Source organism: Littorina saxatilis, linkage group LG4 (assembly GCF_037325665.1).
Source record: "Littorina saxatilis isolate snail1 linkage group LG4, US_GU_Lsax_2.0, whole genome shotgun sequence".
Classification (NCBI taxonomy): Eukaryota; Metazoa; Mollusca; class Gastropoda; order Littorinimorpha; family Littorinidae; genus Littorina; species Littorina saxatilis.
The window spans coordinates 41089912-41111154 of record NC_090248.1 but is presented as its reverse complement, the minus strand read 5'-3'; the positions used below and the strand labels follow the sequence as shown (position 1 = coordinate 41111154).

Below are 21243 nucleotides of genomic sequence, written 5' to 3'. Positions count from 1 at the left end.
CACAGACATACATACATGTACATACATACATACGCACAGACAGACAAAGTTTACCATCGCATAGGCTACACTATCGTGAGCCAAAAATGCTTCCTTAGGGGAAGGTTGCCTAATATGGACCACTTCTTGTTTCATGCAAATAACTATAGTTAACTTTGTTTTCTTGCGAAGAAGTTTCATTTTGTGCTTGGTAGTTGTTCTCTCTTTAGTAAATTGTCAGGCCTAATTAGAGAGAATTAGCTTTCAACAACATTCAGCAAAAATTAAATACAGAAAAATTCACAACTTGTCCATATTAGGAGTCTGGGCGCCTTATATGAACCTGTAAAGAGGTCTTGGCGAATGAGTCATTGTAAAAAGCACACTGTACTCCAAAGTAACATGATACAACTCAGTGTACGCGTCAGACAGACTCAAATACGCATCAGATTCATATGTTTCTTTTCGATGAGAAGATTTTTTGAAGCACAACATAAAACTAAAGATACATAGAGCAAATAATGGCATTTTCAACTTTCACGTAAACAAGACTGTTTGATATATTAATTAATTGGACAGCTTGAAGTGTTTTTCAGCAAGCTTCTCAAAGGGGCAGTTTTGGAGTCAGCATTGCTGAAGCAACGATTTTACACTACTACGTCACTCATAGCAATAAAAAGCGTGCCAGTTCAGTCTGCTGCGTTGGACTGGGTTTTGATGTTGGAAGACCTGTGTTTCGTAATTGTTGTTTCGTGTCCACATTTCCATACCACCCAAGCGCGTTGTTGCTTTTGTTCCAAAATGGATCCCTAATTGTAATATTCATTTGTGTTGAAGTGTGCAAAATACTGAATTTGTGCAACTATACTGAAAAGAGTTATTACAGTTTAATCAAACTTTTCTGAAAAGTTCCAGTTCGTCCAAAACACTCATCAAAACGCCATGGTATTTTACACACTCTTTTGCAATTGTATTAACAATATTCGTGTCAACTTTAAAAGCAATACAACTAGCCATTACTAAACTACGGGTTTTTTACCCACAATGCACACACAAAATGACGCGAAAACAAGTCTTTTACGGCATCTGACGAGGCTGACACCAGTCTTCTTCAAAATGGCAAAACAACACTGCTAGGCACAACAGCTGAACCAAATCAATTTGTGTGGGTAGAAAATGAGTTGTTCAATTTGCGATCAAAAACGGGGTCACTCTTGCTTATTTGGATTTTTTGTGTATTTTAGTGTCTGCAAATTTAGTTTTGCGAATTTGATTTTGGGGGGTGTCCTAGGTCTCCGGTACACTGCATAACTAACTAATTGATGAAAAATGAAACTCTTTGTTTCAAACGGTAGGGGAATACATTACCTTTCTGGCAATATACTTGGTTTTACTATAACTGGCCGCATCACAAAGTTCTACCAGAGACATACATACATGTCTATCTATGTCTCTGGTTCTACAGCTAAATGTATGTGTAAAGGTTGTTTTATGACGATTATGTAGAAAAAATGCGTAATCAAAACTTGGAATTTCAATATCATGAAACACTGGACGGACATTTTGCAGCTACATGTAGTAACAAATAAAGATCGTGGAAGAACGTTGGTCAGTTTTGCTCAAGAGCTGTGCATGTGACCAGTGTAACCCTACTAACGGCAACAACGTGGATAAAGTAAAGGGAGGCAACACTGACATTTTTAGTGACCGTGCAAATGAAGTTGATTCCCTTGTTCCACTGACCTATGCGCACCAAATAATGATATACAGTGAAGGTTGTCAACAAACAATAGTTTTCCCCAAAATAAGTTAAATATATATTAATGACTGCTTGTGTACATACAACAATTTTGTTGATACAAATAAAAGGTTTGGTGAAGTTTATTGGAGTGTTATTGCGCAATTCAAATGGATAGTTTGAATATTTGTTCTGCTAGCACCAGCAGTGCCAAATTACACCACATCAATACATAGGGCTGTTGCTACCAATGGGAACGTTAAATCTGAATTTTATTCATGTTTGATCAAGACCCGAAATCAGGAAAAGGTGATTCTTTACGTTTGTCAGAAATGTATTTGACTTTTCCTGGTTACATAATGATCAAACTCTTTGTTTGTTTCAAGTGCTTGTTCAACATTCATTTCATATATATATACCTTTTTTAATTGATTGCATATTGCTTGTTTGTTGTTTGTTTATTTGTTTGTTTGAATGTTTGATTGTTTATTTTTCATTTGTTGTTGTTGTTGTTGTGTTTGTCTGTCTGTCTATTTGTTTGGTTGTTTATTTTCACGTTTGTGTGGTTGTTTTTTTCTAGTCTTTCTAACTGTCTCTGCATTTTGTTTTTAATTCAGATTGCATGTACCTAACATTTAAAAACGAAAAAAAGTAATGACCCCTCCACCCCCCCCCCCCCCCCCACCACCTTATTTCCTCCCTGCCACCCCCTAACATCCTGCTTGTTCCCCCTGTCGATATAGCTGTAAGTAAAAGTGTTCTGAGCAAGACATTCCTTGAAATGTGGTCACGGGAGTGAAAATCGTTTCTTCTCTTCATTCTCAGTGTGATCGTTCTCACCTAGAATGCCAACTAGGAGACTGGTTCTGCACACCTATACTGTCGTCTTATAATATAATGCAGAGCGAATTATACAATAAACACTCCTACTTTTTCTTTCGTTTCCAACGCAAAACCTTTTCACTGCCTTTGTACGAAACGACCTCTCAACACAATCGGGTAACTTTACTGAATACGAAAGTAAACTTTGGCGCAGCTCTGCGTGTGAGCAGAAGTGCACTTGCCCACAGCAGGGAGTAAGGCTGGGAAAACCTGTGTGCTGTTGAAGATCGGCATTTGTAGCAAACATGATGCAAAGTTAGCAGTGCCGATCTGTGCGTAATCGTGCACACATCGAGGCGGATAGGCAAGATAGGCCTTGGATAATCATGTCTGCGAGTTTTCTCCATGTTGGTGACATTGTGTCTCTGTACGCGGAAGGCACCGTCAATGGCTTTCTGTCAACACTGGGGTAAGCTTTCTTCCTCTTCTGGTACATCCTCACATGATTCTGCCCACTATCAGAACTTTTCACCGGATAAAGAAGAGACGATTCATGCGTTTCGTTGCGTTTGCAATATGCATTTAAATCCTTGGCGATTGTTTGTACTGCGACGAAGAAGTGTGTGATGGAACGTCTATCATCCACATCCAGTCGCATGCAATGCCTTGACTCGGCTTGAGGTCCACACCCATTATAGATGCCGTATAAATTGTAGACACAGTCCGGCCGTTATCTTGTCTACCCACCTGTGCGGATTTCACGGGAAAGTGGACGTGTTATCACAAAATGCAGCCCATTGGTTTTTTTTATGTGCAAGAACTTGCCATGCAGGTAGCAAAAATACGTACAGGTTGTTCAGTTCATCTCTGCCGATCTGAAAATAAAAATAGTGTTTTTTTTACAACTTATCCACACATTCATTTACACACATGGATAGTGCAACGGTGTGCACTGCATAAGTGTGCAGAGGTGTGTACACTAGGTTTTTGTTTGGGAGAAAAAGGCAATGGGACATTTGTCCCCCTCAACCAAATTCCGATGGGACATAGTCGAAGGCAAGAAGCACCAAAGAGGCCTGTACGCGTTTTGACCAAAGAAGATGCAAAATGGTGCAATATGGTGCCATCTGAGAATTAGCCGCTATATCGTGTTATCTGTGTGTGTGTGTGTGTGTAATCCGATGTAAAGTGTACATTTGGTGGCGCAGTGGTATGTAATCTCAATGCGCCTTTTGACGCACTGACGGAAATTGTGATGGGACATTTTCAGATTTAATGCGCCAATGGCGCAGGGGGCACTAGTAAATGAAACCCTGTAATAAAAGTTGATAGTGTAGACCTGGTATTTATCAGTATGTAATTTGGGTTTTAAATAACTAGCTTCCTGTGCTAAAACACTCGACCACAGGACCAGCTGTATTTTTTTTTAGTAATCCACTTAATGGTGTCATGACAGTTACAGTATATAGGTAAAGGTGTACATGCTATAACATTAACAGTTTAAGCCTCAGGAAAGGGGAGTGCTTGTAGTGTGACTGTGAGCAAGCACGGGAGTGTATACGGTGTACAAACATACAGTGATCTGCAAGCTCCGAACAAGCAGTCAAACTTGCACAGCTTGTTTGGGCATTTTCATCGCTTCCTCTAGCTCTACGTTTAGGGGTGTACTGCCAATGCATTTTAATGGGTTCACACCTTAGCTAAGAATAAGATAATAAGATAACATAAAACTTAAAAGGTTATCCTGTGTTCACAGTGTGTAAATGTGCATCTAAATCTCATTTTTCGTAAGCTAATAACATGTTTGTAAAAGATTCCGGAATGGATTAAAAAAATTACATTAAGTGTTGTATGGTTGGTTAAAGTGGAAGGGGGTGGAGTGAAAGAGGGAGTAGCTAAGAGAGAGAGAGAGACACGGAAAAAGGAAGACACTTCAATCAATCAATCAATGAGTCATATCGCGCATATTCCGTGGGTACAGTTCTAGGCGCTCTGCAGTGATGCCGTGTGAGATGAAATTTTATACGGCCAGTAGATTGCAGCCATTTCGGCGCATATTTACCTTTCACGGCCTATTATTCCAAGTCACACGGGTATAGGTACTAAGGTAGACAATTATTAACTGTGCCTAAGCAATTTTGCCAGGAAAGACCCTTTTGTCAATCGTGGGATCTTTAACGTGCACACCCAATGTAGTGTACACGGGGGGAGGTTCGGACACCGAAGAGAGTCTGCACACAAAGTTGACTCTGTGAAATAAATTTCCGCCGAACCTGGGATCGAACTCACGCTGACAGCAGCCAACTGAATACAAATCCAGCGCGCTACCAACTGAGCTATATCCCCGCCCACTTAAGACAGTGCATGTATAATAATTATATTGCTGTTGAACCATACACTGAATCACTGCAATCAGACATTATGAGCGTGAAACATTTATTTTAGGTATTATAAATCTAACTCAGCTGGGGGAGACTGAAGATTTTTAGTTTCTATACATTGCAAGTAGTAAAACCAGGGAGCACAGGCACCCGTAAGATTCTGCAAGTATTAACTTATTCAGTAAATTGAATGCGCTTTTTTTCTCCATAGCTTGTACTTGTAGCCTTTCTGCTTGCCCAGTGTTCAGAGAGATGAACTGGTTTATCTTCTCATGTAGATAATTGAAATGTATGCCAGACTTTCACCTCAGACACTCTTAATAGCTTCTTGGTATCTGAGACCTGAGGCATACAAGGTATGGTCCCCTGTAAACAGTGCTGGGCAGAGTTGCCTGGTTTTGTACAAGATTTTTTTGTTAAATAGAGGGTAAACTTAGGTGACTGTCAGTGTCTGTGAGTCGAACTCCGTGACAACTGATATTACAATCTGCACACAATGATTTTAAAATACAACATTCGTCTATGGAGGCTTAATCTTAACTGAACTTGTGATTGAATTGAAAATGATGCTTGATGTTGAAAATCAATAAACAGTATGTTGCTCAGCGAGGGAGTAAATTAATTAGCAGCAAGATCATGTGATAGTCAAGTGTGTTGTGCAGTTTGTAGTCTACATGAAAGCTAGTAATACTGCCTAATCACTTTTATCAGAGCTTGCGAGTGTTAAGGTAAGTACTGCCAGACTTTATAAGTGTGTCCTTTAATTTTCCTAAAGACTGTATCCGGATGCCACTATTTGAGCTGGCAACATACAGGAAAAATTAGCTCCTGCTACTGAACTAGCCCACTGCACATGACTTCCATGCACTCCTCACTTCAGTGGACGCCCCTCGGAAACTATCAAAGCGATCGGGCTCATATTTTGTTTAGTCGTGACCTCCAATGACCTCTACACTTTAACGATGGTTTCGTTGACCTTTGACCTTTTTCAAGGTCACAGGTCAGCGTCAAAGGAAAAATTAGACATTTTATATCTTTGACAAAGTTCATCGGATGTGATTGAAACTTTGTAGGATTATTCTTTACATCAAAGTATTTACATCTGTAGCCTTTTACGAACGTTATCAGAAAAACAAGGGAGATAACTAGCCTTTTCTGTTCGGCAACACACAACTTAACGTTGGGCTTTTCTCGGAAACTATAAAAGTGACCGGGCTCAAATTTTATGTGAACGTGACTCATTGTGTTGTGAATAGCAATTTCTTCCTGTCCATCTGATGCCTCATATAATATTCAGAACTGCGAAAGTGACTCGATCGAGCGTTTGCTCTTCTTGTTTAATTTTACCTCCTTTTTAAGACTTTTAAAACCTTTTTTCCATGCACTCCTCACTTCAGTGGACGCCCCTTAAATTGTAGTTAAAGACCCCTCAAAATCCCTTTATTAAATTTTTTTTTTTAAATGACTTTTTGAATTTTCCCTTTATAACCTGATTTTCTCAGATGTTTGGGAGTCTTAAAAGGGAGGTTCCACTGTACATCAGACATGTGTTCCTTGGCAAATTCTCAAAATCACATGAAGTCACAAGTCAAGTGTACATGTATGCAGATTTATGCAATTTCATAAATTGTTATTCTCTTGAAGTTGAACCTAATGTTCTTGTGTGGATGCATCCATTTTTCTGAACTGCGATTTTTCCTTTTTCTCTGTCAGGTTGGTTGATGACCGATGTGTGGTGCAGCCAGAAGCGGGGGACTTGGGAAACCCACCCAAGAAATTCAGAGGTATGTACTGATTGACCATCAATTTGAACACACGCTGGAATAATAGTCCGACCCCTCCTCCTTTGTAAATCAAATTCGAAATATACGGCAGCAAAAACATGCAGGAATTCAATGAAATTGTCAGGTGTTATTTACTGCTAAAGTTTCTATGCAGTCAAACGTGTCCTTGAAAGCACCTTGTGAAAGCACCACCTGCCCATAAAGACCACTCCGACTCCAAACGATCACAACGTTTTCTTCTATTATGATCCACTTTTTCATAGCATCCTCCTGTGTATAACAACCCCTTTTGGTTATCTGTAAAGACAGATTTGACTGAAAATCTATACTTGTGAAGAATTACTGGTTTGGGAAAAGGCTTGCATAATTTCTGGATAATGTGGAAATGTTCAGAGGACACTGACTGGCACGGATTCTTGGAAAATTTCAAGCAGATATCCATGTTTTTTTCTGGGATTAGATCTTGATAAGTGACATTGTTCACGACATTTGCAAGGGTAGTAAAGTTGTTACCATGATTCGTGTTTAAGGTAAGTACTTGGCGAATAGTTATAGAAAAGTAGATTACATTGTATTAGATTTACCACCATCCATGATTTTCTGATCACAGCAATCTGTGAACTGAAGCAAATCGATAACATGAAATCCTGCTTAATTGTTCGAAAGTTGATACTGGTTTGTGTACACTCTGTTGCGTTTGCAAATCTATTAAACCTGTCACTGCATATTGATTCTGAGACATCAATACAAATGTTATTTCCCTTTAAGCTGATCACTGGGGTCATACAAAAAGTCAAGTCCTGTTTCCATGGAGACGCATAAATCATTAAATGTTTCCTGGTTGCATTGAGCTTAAAATCGATGCGACTCTTTTTCGATTATTTTGTGTATCATTATACATGTACGTGAATACAGATGCAGTTATGTCTGAATCCCTCCATTCTGCCTTCTCTGTCTCTCTCTTTCTCATTGCTTTCTCTCTGTCCTTCTGCCCCCCCCCCCCCCCCTCCATCTCTCTCTCTCTCGCACCATTTTAAAGGGAGCTGAAGTTAAAACATGTTCCCTTGCTTCTTGCCAACTGAGTTATGTGTGCTATCAAATTGTATTATTAGTTTATTCCCTGATCTGTTTTGTTTTACTCGCTGCATAATCATAAATTCAATGAAAATTTGCAATAAGGTGTGTGTGTATTATATTTGTTGACTTGTTTGTGAGATAATTAATATATTCCCAGATCTGTTTAGTTTTTAATTATTTAAACAAAATTTGTGTATAAATGCTTATCACAGTAAAATGGAACATTACAGTGGAACCCCCCCGTTTAAGACCTCCACAAATCTGAAAAATTCAGGTCTTGAAAAGGAGGGAGTCTTAAAATGGGGGTACATGTAATTATAGTTTACGGAGGTTATGAACAGAAAGTCTGAGAAAACAGAGTCTTAAAAGGGGGCTCTTAAAAAGGGGGTTCCGCTGTATCTAATAAGTCAGCCTTTTTGTGTGTGTGTCACTGAGCAAGTGTGTGTGTTATTCATGAGATTAAAACTGTTTTTATTTTTCCTTCAGATTGCCTCTTCAAGGTGTGTCCTATGAGCAGATACTCTGCTCAGAACCAGTTCTGGAGTGCTCAGAAACAGACCACTTCCACACCAGACTCAGTTTTGTTGGAACGACTTCATGTGAGTACAGTGGAACGCCCGATTTAATATCTGTATGTCTTTCTGTGTGCTTGCTACTTAATGTCTTACTTGCAAGGTTTTGTTTGTTTGTCTCTGTGAATCACTGAGTGTGTACCTTTTTGTGATCGAGCTTTAATATCTGTGTGTCTTTCTCTGTGTTTGCGACTTAAATGTCTAACTTGCAAGGTTTTGTTTGTCTCTGTGAATGTGTACCTTTTTGTGATGGAGCCATCCTGTTGCATGACTTCAAGATACAGTGGACCCCCCCTCCCCTTTTTTTAAGACCACCCCACCCCCTCTCATTTTAGACCTCAGTATGTTGAGATGTTCTGTTCGTAACCTCTGTAAATGTACCCCCATTTTAACTTAAGACTCCCTCCTTTTTGATGCCTGCTTTTCTCAGATTTTTGGAGGTCTGAAAGGGGAGGTTCCACAGTACGTACTTTTTACATTTAGTCAAATTTTGACTAAATGTTTTAACATAGAGGGGGAATCGAGATGAGGGTCGTGGTGTGTGTGTCTGTCTGTCTGTGCGTGTGTGTGTGTGTAGAGCGATTCAGACTAAACTACTGGACCGATCTTTATGAAATTTGACATGAGAGTTCCTGGGAATGATATCCCCGGATGTTTTTTTCTTTTTTTCGATAAATGTCTTTGATGACGTCATATCCGGCTTTTTGTAAAAGTTGAGGCGGCACTGTCACACCCTAATTTTTCAATCAACTTGATTGAAATTTTGGCCAAGCAATCTTCGACGAAGGCCGGACTTTGGTATTGCATTTCAGCTTGGTGGCTTAAAAATTAATTAAAGACTTTGGTCATTACAAATCTGAAAATTGTAAAAAAAAAATTTATAAAACGATTCAAATTTACGTTCATCTTATTCTTCATCATTTTCTGATTCCAAAAACATATGAATATGTTATATTTGGATTAAAAACAAGCTCTGAAAATTAAAAATTAAAATTATTATCAAAATAAAATTTTCGAAATCAATTTAAAAACACTTTCATCTTATTCCTTGTCGGTTCCTGATTCCAAAAACATATAAATATGATATGTTTGGATTAAAAACACGCTCAGAAAGTTAAAACGAAGAGATGTACAGAAAAGCGTGCTATCCTTCTCAGCGCAACTACTACCCCGCTCTTCTTGTCAATTTCACTGCCTTTGCCACGAGCGGTGGACTGACGATGCTACGAGTATACGGTCTTGCTGAAAAATTGTAGTGCGTTCAGTTTCATTCTGTGAGTTCGACAGCTTGACTAAATGTTGTATTTTCGCCTTACGCGACTTGTTGATCTTCTTGATGCCTGCAAGCTTTATAGTGCCGGTGTAACACGAAATTTTTACTCCACGAAAAATTTACTCCGGAGTAAATATTTCGTACGAAATTCTTACTCCAAGTACACTTTTTGTACGAGAAAAGAACTCCCCAAGGCACGAAAAAATTACTCCCTCCACGAAATTTTTACTCCCCATTTTTTTTACTTCCAGTAAAAATCTCGTACGCAAAAATGGGATGCGGGCGAAGGGATAATGCCAATAAGTGATCTCGCGCACACGAATGTCGCGCTACCCTCCTTCCACCCCTTCCACCACCAAGACTAACAGGGGACAAGGGAGTAAAAATTTCGTACACCTGGCATGGGAGGTTAAATTGCTCGTGTTGGGGTGAAGTAATTTATTCGTTATTTATTCGTCAGGGGAGTAACATTTTTGTACGAAATGTTTACTCGGAACTCACCTGTCTTGGGGAGTAATTTTCTCGTGCAATGGGGGAGTGCTTTTTTCGTAAAGGGAGTAACTTTTTCGTACGAAATGTTTACTCCGGAGTAAAAAATCTCGTGGGAGTAATTTTCTCGTGTTACACCGGTTGCATGGAATAGAGCTGTGTTCTTTTCTCTGTGTGATCTTTTCTCTGTGTGATGTATTCATGCTCATTGTATGATGAGTCTGTCCGTGAGGCCTATCCTTTGGTTTGTTATTATTGTGTTCTTGTTCTTTTATCTGTGTGGTGTTTGTTGATGCTCGTCCTAGTATGACTGTGTGATGTTTTTCTGGGGTCTATTCTCCTGTTCTGTTCTTTTTTTCGTTCTTTTATCTGCGCGATGTCTGTTTACGCTCCCTCTTCCCCAACCTTAATACGCTGCACCTTTTCATGGAAGTTCTAGGTGATAATGTACAAGGTTATGAGTGCTAGTGTTCCACTCCTTTCAGATGCCATTTCGGGCCTAAAAGAGGTCAACTGCTGTCATATTTCCTGCAAGAGAAAGTTAGACTGTCTGCGAGTCTGTTTTACATTTGTCTCTGACACCTTGTGCAAATGCTGTATAAAGTTAATGAAATGCAGATATGTCTCTCTCTCTGTACTACTGTCCTAGTCCGTCAGTGTTTGTCATTTGGAACGTGTGCATGTCACAGTCAGTGAGTGAGGGAGTCATACACTGCTCTCAATCTCTTTTTTTGGGGTCTTTTTTTATGGTGCATATTTTCCTTTATTTTACTCTCCACAAATACAGTTTTTTGTCCCAAAAACTGCAGATGTGCTACACTTTTTGGGGGCGTATTATTGTGCGGCACGTTTGCTGTTTATGGAGCAACAATTTTTGCCCAAAAAGTGTGGGGTGAATGACAACGAATGCGAAGGATATAAGCGTCCCTGATATAAGTTATAATGTTCATTATTCTCCAGTTGAGAGAGCCATACAGACACAGAATGCTATAACTAGCCCATCTGTGGTTACATACACACAGGCGCAAGTACTCGTACATGTATACAGGTGTGCGCCACAGGTATAGTACACAAAGTCATGATGAAACCGCCAGTAGAGTTCCACACGCACAACCACACACAGACACACACGCACACAGGATTGGAATGATGCCCTGTAGGCCGCTGAAAATGTCAAACCGGTGGGAGAGAATTATTCACCAGACGGCAAGATCCGGCAATGTTAGTTTTTCTGGGTAATGTTTCTCTCTGTCTTCTCCTTTATCTGATTGATTGCGGAAGAGAGGTGTTTATTGTCTTCGCCTGTGTTTATTCCGTCTTCGCTACATAGAGCTGTTACGTCAGAGGTATCTTCAGATTCTGGTTTAGGTGTATTTATGCTGGTATAGGGGTAGGTTGGGTGTTTTTGTGCATAAATTTGTAAATGCGGATAAAATGATGCATGAATGGAATTCTAGTCACTCACACCCTCGCGCGAGCGTATGCGGCACACGTGTACAGACGCGCGCGCACACACACACACACACACACACACACACACACACACACACACACACACACACACACACACAGGTGCCGTTGTTCTTATGTAAGTGGTCATGTACAGTACACCATCTCCGATCTGCCCAGAGCATCCATCCACTGGAACACATTCCACAAGTTAAGGGCCTTGTTGCTTCCTGTGCATGGGTCGGATTTGTTTTAATGAATTAATTTCGATTCGGCTCACCATCCCAGACACAACAAGTTAACAGTCTGGCTGCTTTATGTGCAGAGTATCAATTTGTTTATGATTTAACTTAGGCCTAAAAAAAAAAATAGGTGTGGTTACGGTAACCCGACCTACCCTATATTTAGGGGCCGATCCTATAACTTTTTATTACATTTGTCAAAAAAAAAAACACACACAAAAAAAAACGAGTGCAAAAAACGCAATGAAAGCGAAAGCGCCCGTGTCGCACACTTATTTCCCTGTCAAGTAGGTTTAATTTGTACACATTAGAAAAAAAAGTAAAAAAAAAAAGAAAGTGATTGCCTACCTACCTACCCTATTTTTTTTTGGCTATGTTACCGTAACCACACCTATTTTTTTTTGTGGCCTTATTTAATGCCACTGAGCAGGATTGCTTTTAAATGCGAAGGATTGTGCAATTTAGTCCACGGCGTGCGAAATAGGGCGCAGTCCTAACTTACTTCTTCACGAAGAGTGTTTGAACCACCTGTCGCACGACGGACTATGACAGTCATGAACAGGAAGCAGCTGACAAAATTAGCCCATATATGTCGCACGTGAAGTCAATTAAACAAGTGGGGTTGAGATTGGGGTTAGAATTTCATTATTTGCGAAATGTGGTTGTCAGTTCTTTTGTTATTGGAAAATGTGAAGTCCGGGATCGGTTTATGAAATGACGTTGACTGAAGGACCAATATCATGGGAAATTTCAAATAAAATTCAGGAAATTTGGGTGTCGGAGAAAGCCATGTCCAACCATGTTTTTATCATAACAAACTCGAAGCTTTTGTGGATTATTCTGATAGATATGAGAACTTTCTTTTAAGTTTAAAACAAAACAAAAATTCTAATAATCAAAATCAAAAGTGAAACGTATACCATGTACCACAGCGTTGAGCACTGTCAGTAATTTAATTCTTTATTAAAAGAAAGGGAGATTTCAGAATCGCCGGTTTGATTGCTTTTCACAAATTTATTCAATGGTAAACTGATACAAATGTGATGGAGCATACCGACATTTATATTTTCGTTGTTTTGCAATCCGAAACAGAGAGTGTGCAAAAGTTCAAAAAAACTGTTTTATATCGTTGTTTTTATTCAATTATTTCATTTTCTTTAGCATTGCAACGGAGGCTGATTCTTACACTTTTCCCGCAGATTCTGTTGTCTTGCATGCCGATCTAGCCCCGCTTGCATGATTGCTAGTAAGTGTTCTGTTACTCAATGAACACCACCCCGATGCTGTAACGGCCATTTGCAAAGGGAATCAGTGGCTCACTTACTTAGTGCCAGATGTAGATGACAGATAGCAGGTCTGAGCGTGGGTTGCGTGCTTTTGTGTCGGAGCAGATGAGAGCGTACAGTCATCCAACCTCTGTTCAGTGGTGAGAAGCAAGTTGTACGTGCAGTCATGATGTCTGTGTCTCTGCGCGGGGAGGTTGCCGGAGAGCAGGATGTGTGTTGCATACATACAGCTGTTGTCGCTCTCCTTCTCGTCAGGCGTGATGCCAGAGTGACATAGTCGTTACGCGTTGTTTTGACTTTATCATGTTGGGCTGCTCTGATTCTCCCAGTGGCACTCAATTGCCCCCCCCCCCTTCCACTCCTGTCACACATACCTCAGTAAGTAGTCTAAATAGACCGTGTTTAATAACTTGCCTCGTTCTTCTTCAAGGCCGGAATGCGTTGGCCAAGAGGCAACTCTTTGCGGCCCATACAATCCCCGACAGACTTATTTGCAGAAAACATATATGAGGCTTTGCCAAAAGGTGCTGGGGGGGTGCTTGGACATTTGTGACAAACTAAACCTTTTCAGTTGATTTTTTTTGGTGTTTTAAGTGATACATTAGTCTTTGATGAACACATTTGTGTAATAAAAGAATGGTTTGTGCATTTGGGAAATGTGTACGGTTTGATAATATGCCATAAAACGCCAATTTTAAGAAAAACCACATGTGCAACAAAACTGACCTCAGAAGCCATTAATATCATTTCATACAACTGGTAATGATTTATTTCTAGTAAACAGACCCTGCAGAAGCATTATCAGTCTTTAAAAGTACATTTGGAGCCAAATCTTGAATGCAGTGTCACGTAATGTCGCAAAACGCTCAAACATCATAAAAGTCAAAACTGATACTTTCTGCTAAGTAACCACAAGAAGTATAAACCCTAAAATAAAATATAACACTTCAACAGAAACACTGACACATGTTAAAAATATCCCTAAAAGTTGTTACAGTTTGCTCAAACTAGTTAAACATGTTGTTGTAGGTGTCACGTGTTACAAAAATATTGATGGACATGAAAATATTCATAATATTTGAAATAACAACCAGAATGTTATACATACACTAACTTTTCATTTACAATCTAAAGATTAGGTTATTTATGGAATATGAAAACAGAAACAATAGCAAAACATGTTAAAAGCAAGTCATAACAGCATTCTACGTGTCACATGTTACACTGTGTGAGTGGACATGAAATTATTCAAAATGTTATAAATGACAACTGTGATATTAAATAGACCTTTAGGATACATTCATATTTTGAAGATTAGGTAATTATGGAACATCAAAGCACCACAAAAAAAGTAACATCATGTTCAAAACAGGTCAAATCTGCGTTCTACCTGTCACGTGTTACATGGAGTCAGTGGACATGAAATCAATGAAAATGTCAAAAATAACTACAATATTCAAACAGACATTTAGAATACAGTTTTAACCTAATGTCTATGTACATCTGGAACAAGGTTCTCAATCAAATCGAATTTTTTTAATTAGTTGTACGTAAAATCCTAGCAAAATCCAAATTTAAAAAAAAAAACTTTGATTTTTTTTTTATGTTGGGGAGGGGGGGGGGGGGGGGGGGGTGGTGTTAAAACAATCTCATGAAAATATTCCTTCCCCCTGCTAACCCAAAAGCATTTTTTCAGCTTTGGCTACAATATTTACAAGGACATAAATGTCTCCTCCTAAATCGTTGCACGGATATGAACGTATCCTCCTGAATCGTAACACGGATATTAACAAAAACAGAGGATCGAATTTTTCTTCAATCAAATTTGCCTCCAAAAGTAGCAAGCAGTTGTATATAGGTTACACAATATGCAAGATAATCAGAACTCGGAGTGTGTAAGCTATTTATCCCATTACTCCGACGTTTTCATTAAAAACACTTACTTTTTCCACTAAAACCTGCCCGTGCCTGTTTTCAGCTTGCCAAAAGCCTCCGCAGTCGAAATTCATGTCAATGAATTCATGCGCATAGCTAGTTCCCATTTGTCAGCATAATGGACGGCGTCATTCGACTTGTATGTAGACATTCAGTCATTCAAATTGCTTATAAAAAGGTCTGCTATCTGCTTTTACATTTTGAAAGTCATTTTAAAATATCCTTGTGTATCATGTATATGACATCGACTTTCGTTATACTCAATTCGGCATACCGGGTTTATATTTTTACCAGAATTGCGCACGATAATGGCAGCGCAACAAATTCAGTTCGGGCCGTGCTGGTTTGATCGTTGACCCAAGTCAGTTTGCATGCAGTGTTACTGTTTGTCAGTCGGGGATAGAAATGTTGGCTGTCATCGCGCTGTTATGTTTTGGTTTTCACACGTGGATCACTTACATATTCAGTCGGTCGGGTTTTGTGTGTGTGTGTGTGTGTGTGTGTGTGTGTGTGTGTGTGTGTGTGTGTGTGTGTGTGTGTGTGTGTGTGGCCGCCCTTCGTGGTCGGCTGGGCGTTAAGCAAACAAACAAACAAACAAACTCTCTCTCTCTCTCTCATTCTATCTCTCTTTCTCTCTCTCACTCTCTCTCTCTCTCTCTCTCTCTCTCTCTCTCTCTCTCTCTCTCTCTCTCTCTCTCTCTCTCTCTCTCTCTCTCTATCTCTCTCTCTCTCTCTCTCTTCAGGAACCGACAAGGAATAAGATGAAAGTGTTTTTAAATTGATTTCGAAAATTTAATTTTGATAATAATTTTTATATTTTTAATTTTCTGAGCTTGTTTTTAATCCAAATATAACATATTTATATGTTTTTGGAATCAGAAAATAATGGAGAATAAGATGAACGTAAATGTGTATCGTTTTATAAAAACTTTTTTTTTTTTTTACAATTTTCAGAGTTTTAATGACCAAAGTCATAAATTAATTTTTAAGCCACCACGCTGAAATGCAATACCGAAGTCCGGGCTTCGTCGAATATTACTTGACCAAAATTTCAACCAATTTGGTTGAAAAATGAGAGCGTGACAGTGCCGCCTCAACTTTCACGAAAAGCCGGATATGACGTCATCAAAGACATTTATAAGAAAAAATGAAGAAAAAAAGTCTGGGGATATCATACCCAGGAACTATCAAGTCAAATTTCATAAAGATCGGTCCAGTAGTTTAGTCTGAATCGCTCTACACACACACACACACACACACACACACACACACACACACGGCACGACCCTCGTCTCGATTCCCCCCTATACGTTAAAACATTTAGTCAAAACTTGACTAATTGTAAAAAGTAGTCCATCTGTAAACTCTGAATATGCAGATGACCTCCATAAATTATTCAATTGTACTCTGAAATCAAAGACAATGACCAATGACAGTTGAGATCGAAACTCGGTTGTGATGGGATATCCATAGGATATCCATATGGTTGTGATGGAATATTCAGAATAATCACCTCCTCAGCTAACAGAGATAAAGAGGCAGGTCATGGGATAATATAAGCTAATTCAATTCGTCGGGAGAAGAATTATGGGCAAGTGTCAAACATTAGATCTACAAAGTGTCAAACGTTACGTATAGATCTACACCTTACCCTGAACAGACAGTACAATATTTTCTCAACTTTACGGCTCGTCGTCTCCATGATTTCAATCGAATCGGTGACCGGAAACGCCAAAGAAGCAAAGCTAGTGGTTTCCACGCTTTTGTATAAAATACTCGCGAAACTTCTTTGTGAAAATTGCAAAAATAACAAAATGTGTCAAACGTTACTTTCGGACATTAAACTCCATCGATTCTTTTTAGCTGCTAGATACAATAACTTCGCAAATTCTGACTCAAATGCAACACACTGCTTTTATTTCCTCGAACACGAAACTATCGTTTTCATCCAAAATGGCGGCCATTCAAAGCACCAAGACCGGCGAAAATCGAATCTGTAAACAAGTTGGTCTGCGGACATGAGGCCTTCGAAAATAACCGGGTATTTACTGGGCGAGGTTTTCGGTAAATTCTGGTTCTAATTACGATTGTTGCACATTCTACTAAGAGTTGCATGCTTAGACTGTATGAAATACGCTGATTAAAACCGATAAAGTGATGCAGACCATGAAAAATCGAAAATTTCCCGAGGACACCAAAATGTCCAAAATTTTTCGGGGCCGTTTCTGGTGTATGTTTGAAACATTTTATTTTTTATTTAACATTCACAACAACAACAGGCTTCAAAACATTAAAAAAAGCATTCATCAAACTCCCTTTTTCAAAGCACAATACATGTAAACATGTTGGGGTAATCCAGTTAATTACACTTGCTTTCCAAAAATACATGGGTCCGAAATGGCACCTTTTGGCAAAGGCTCATATATAGTGTCTCTTTTGATGAAGGGCTCTGGGGAAAGGCAGGCTGGAGAGAAAAAATAAACGGGGGAAAAACACCTGACGTCCACTTCCATTTTGTCACAGCTGTGATAACAGAGAGTTATCTTATTTGAGTGGAACTGAACTACTCAAAGAATACCGGTGGACGTACAGTTTACCAGCATGCATTTTGATCGACGAAGCTTTGCAAGGTCAGAGTGAGGTTTTGATGAAAAAGGAATGGCACACCTGCAGGTAAAGAAGCGTGTGAGATGTGGTGATGTCAATGTCTACCACATGGAGTCTTGGTCAATCAGACGGTTGGTCTACGGTAGTGGCACATCTACTGAGCTAGTAGTATCTATATGTTCTGGGTTCGTCTGATTTCTCTTTGGACATGCGCTTGCTTTTCACACACACACACACACACACACACACACACACACACACACACACACACACACACACACACACACACACACAGCTATTAGTATTATTTTGTATGGATTTTTTTCTTGTGAATTTATTTTTTTCTTCTGGATTTAATGCGGCTGACTACTCAGTCGGTTCATCTCTCATGGTGTTCTGACTTTCCACTGAACAAGAGTCAAGACCATCGTTAATTAAGTGGTCTTCGACAGTACCTCACGTATACAGCGCGAGTAAAAGTACAACATTAGTATTTCTTGCGTTAGTACGAGTTAGTATGTTGGTACTGTCTTGTTAGTGCGGTTTTTTGAGGGACGATGAATAGTGATTATTTGCTGCAGCAATGCTTCAAACACGACTTCTGTGTACTGGAACTTAAATAACACCCCCTAGGGGAAAAGTCCTGTGTCCAATTAGTCCAAAGTTTGACAGTAGTCAGCAAGCCAAACGAAGCTAATAATCCAACATGGGACCAATTTGCTTTGCTCCTTTCGCCGACATGATATCTTGTCTGAAGCTTCAATGTTTGCATTGACTTCTTCTTGATTATCAAACAAGTACAAGGAAGGCCATTGGTTCTCCCGCGTCGGTTTTTTGTGTGGTTTTGTTTTTGGAGTAAAAGAACAAAATGCTCTCTCTCTCTCTCTCTCTCTCTCTCTCTCTCTCTCTCTCTCTCTCTCTCTCTCTCTCTCTCTCTCTCTCTCTCTCTCTCTCTCTCTCTCTCTCTCTCTCTCTCTCTCTCTCTCTCTCTGACACACACATGCACACATTTGGACCACAAGGCACACACACACACACACACACATACATGATACGAACCACAACACACGCACACCACATTTATCCTCTTTGACGATGATGAATTCAGACAGCCTATTCAAAACACAGAATGCAGTAGAATCTTCGGCAGCCAAAACATGCCATTCGGTTGCCATCATAATAACCTTACTCATTGGCAAATACGTGTGGAAAATGGGTTTGGCTTTGTGGGGTGTGATGTTTTCGCCGTTGGAGCCGTTCGGGCGAAGTCGGATGGGGGTAAAGATGATAGGGTTTCTTAAGAGGAAAGGTAACTAATGACTTGTCAAGGTGGGTAGGTGTGCATGCATATATATCAAAACAGAGCAGGTAAAACACGTACGTACGCGTCATAAAAGAATCTGCAGGAATTGCAGGTGTTCGGTCAATTTGGTGCATTCCTGCATTTGTATGCCGCAGTGTTACATTTATAAAGTGGGGAAGATTGAAAAGCTATTCTTGAAGGGAGGGCGAGAGTATGTAAAGTGTGTCCGTTTGCTTGTCGTTCTCGTTCTGCGGTGAATAGATAGAATCATTGACGCTTGTTTTTAGATGCTGTAGTTCTGGACAGGTTTAGTCTAGTAAGTGGCTTTCACACAGGAAAGGTGGATCCAGTCGAAGCTCTCTCCCGTTATCTTCCATTACTGTTGACCTTGTTCATAAACTCGTAAATTATAACTCTTGAGGCAATGTGGGTTGAGGGGGGGAGGGGGGGATGAAACCAGTTTAAATGCACTTACCTGTGCAAGTCCATGCAAGGTATAACTTTCTACGAATTGCGCGAAGCTCTTTCTATCGAGTGTCTCCGGTCCAGGGGTTTTGCCAGGTACGGGTCATCGGTCATTCACGTAATGAACTTTGAAATGACCGATCGATCTGAGTTTGGGACCGGTTAAGTGACCCATTGAAGTTTTATACACTCCGGTCAAGAGGAGCTAAGGAGGTCCCGTTGATATTGTCGGTGGTCCTTTGATTACACGATGAATCGGTGACATAACATATGTGACCCTCCACCAAGAAATGAGTTGCATGTCACCTCGCGCGGTTCTGCGCTAGGCTTAATAATATAAGTCCGGGGGGTGTCTGGTAACAGTGTGAGGGTCACCTTAGTCACAGCCTTATAACTCAAACAGTTTTCGCTCTTTTCTAAAATGGTTTTTACCACTGGATAGAGCATAACAAACTCTTTAGAAAAATTTAAAAAATATGGAAATCATGCAAAGGCGACATGCGACTCATTCCGTGGTGGAGGGTCACATATTTTGTGCCAGTTCGGGCGAAAGCCTTGCTCTCTTGCCTTGTCGTTCTTGCCATGTTGCAGACACTGTTAACTTTGGTGGCTACATTGAGATTTCTTGTGATATCATTTACCATTCACCTGCGGTATTGCAAGAGTACCAAACAACTCATGCTTCAATTGTTTTTGACAAGAGTAACATACAACCGCATAGACGCATGTTCATGTAGCTCTTTGTCGTCGTATCGTCTAGATACCATGAAGTGACGTTCTCAGACGGTACTAAATCAATGTCTTGGTCAAGATTGCGTATGATTGATTCAGTGTTTTCGTGCACGAGCGGTCGCTTATGTATTATATATGAAGTCTTATATCGCGCGCGTATCTCCAGACTCGGACTCAAGGCGCAGGGATCTATTTATGCCGTGTGAGATGGAATTTTTTACACAATACATCACGCATTCACATCGACCAGCAGATCGCAGCCATTTCGGCGCATATCCTATCCTACTTTTCACGGCCTATTATTCCAAGTCACACGGGTATTTTGGTGGACATTTTTTATGGGGGCGAGGACGCCCCCATTCTATACGGATAGTTTCGAGGTTGACCATGGGCAGCGCCATTTTGTTGTGAAATACGTCATCAGTTTGTGTACACAGGAGGGGTGACGTCAAAATTGTTCATCTGTAGAAAGTTGTGAAATCCGTCACCCTATGGGAGGGGTGACGTCAAAATTGGTCATCACAGAGTTTGCGTAACACAGGAAGTTGTGAAATACGTCACCCTAAGGGAGGGGTGACGTCAAAATTGTTCAACAAAAACATGATATGTCGCATTGTGCAGGGTCAACTGCAACAAACTCAAACCGAGCCATTCATACCTAGCTGTATTTGAGTGACTTATATACCCGACATTTTTATTTCTTATTTTTAGCACAGGTGTAGGAAAAATCATGAACCAAAATGTTATTTATTTTCTAATTTAACATTTTTTTTACAAATATGACCATGGTCTTTTAAACATACAGTGACATTAAACATTGTTATGTTAAAAAAAAGAAAAAAGAAAAAAAGCTTTTGTGCACAAATCAGAAAATACATTGTACATTTTACCTACAGGCCAAACCGTGAGTGTCTGTGGCAAAGCCCGACCCAGGAAATTGCACTGATTTTATATTTAGATCAGAGAGAAATTGTCAAGAACAGGCGCTTGCATTTGGATGTGTCCAATGATAGTAGGTTTGGTTGTGATCAATCAGAATAATGTAGGAATAAAAATGTATGACAGTTTAGTATGATGACATGTAATTCACATATGCTGAAATATGATAT

The 21243-nt window shown here is 39.8% G+C and overlaps 1 protein-coding gene across 4 annotated transcripts in view; it reads left to right on the top strand.

The window, feature by feature from the left end:
* Positions 1 to 2756: 2756 nt before the first annotated feature.
* LOC138964732 (inositol 1,4,5-trisphosphate-gated calcium channel ITPR1-like) overlaps positions 2757 to 21243 on the top strand; it is a 194835-nt gene continuing 176348 nt past the window's right edge. For all 4 annotated transcript variants that reach the window (XM_070336765.1, XM_070336763.1, XM_070336764.1 and 1 more), the window contains exons 1-3: positions 2757 to 3008; positions 6634 to 6704; positions 8268 to 8380. In XM_070336765.1, coding sequence (XP_070192866.1) covers positions 2926 to 3008; positions 6634 to 6704; positions 8268 to 8380 — 267 coding nt within the window. In that variant the 5' untranslated portion in view covers positions 2757 to 2925. The remainder of the gene's footprint in view (positions 3009 to 6633; positions 6705 to 8267; positions 8381 to 21243) is intronic.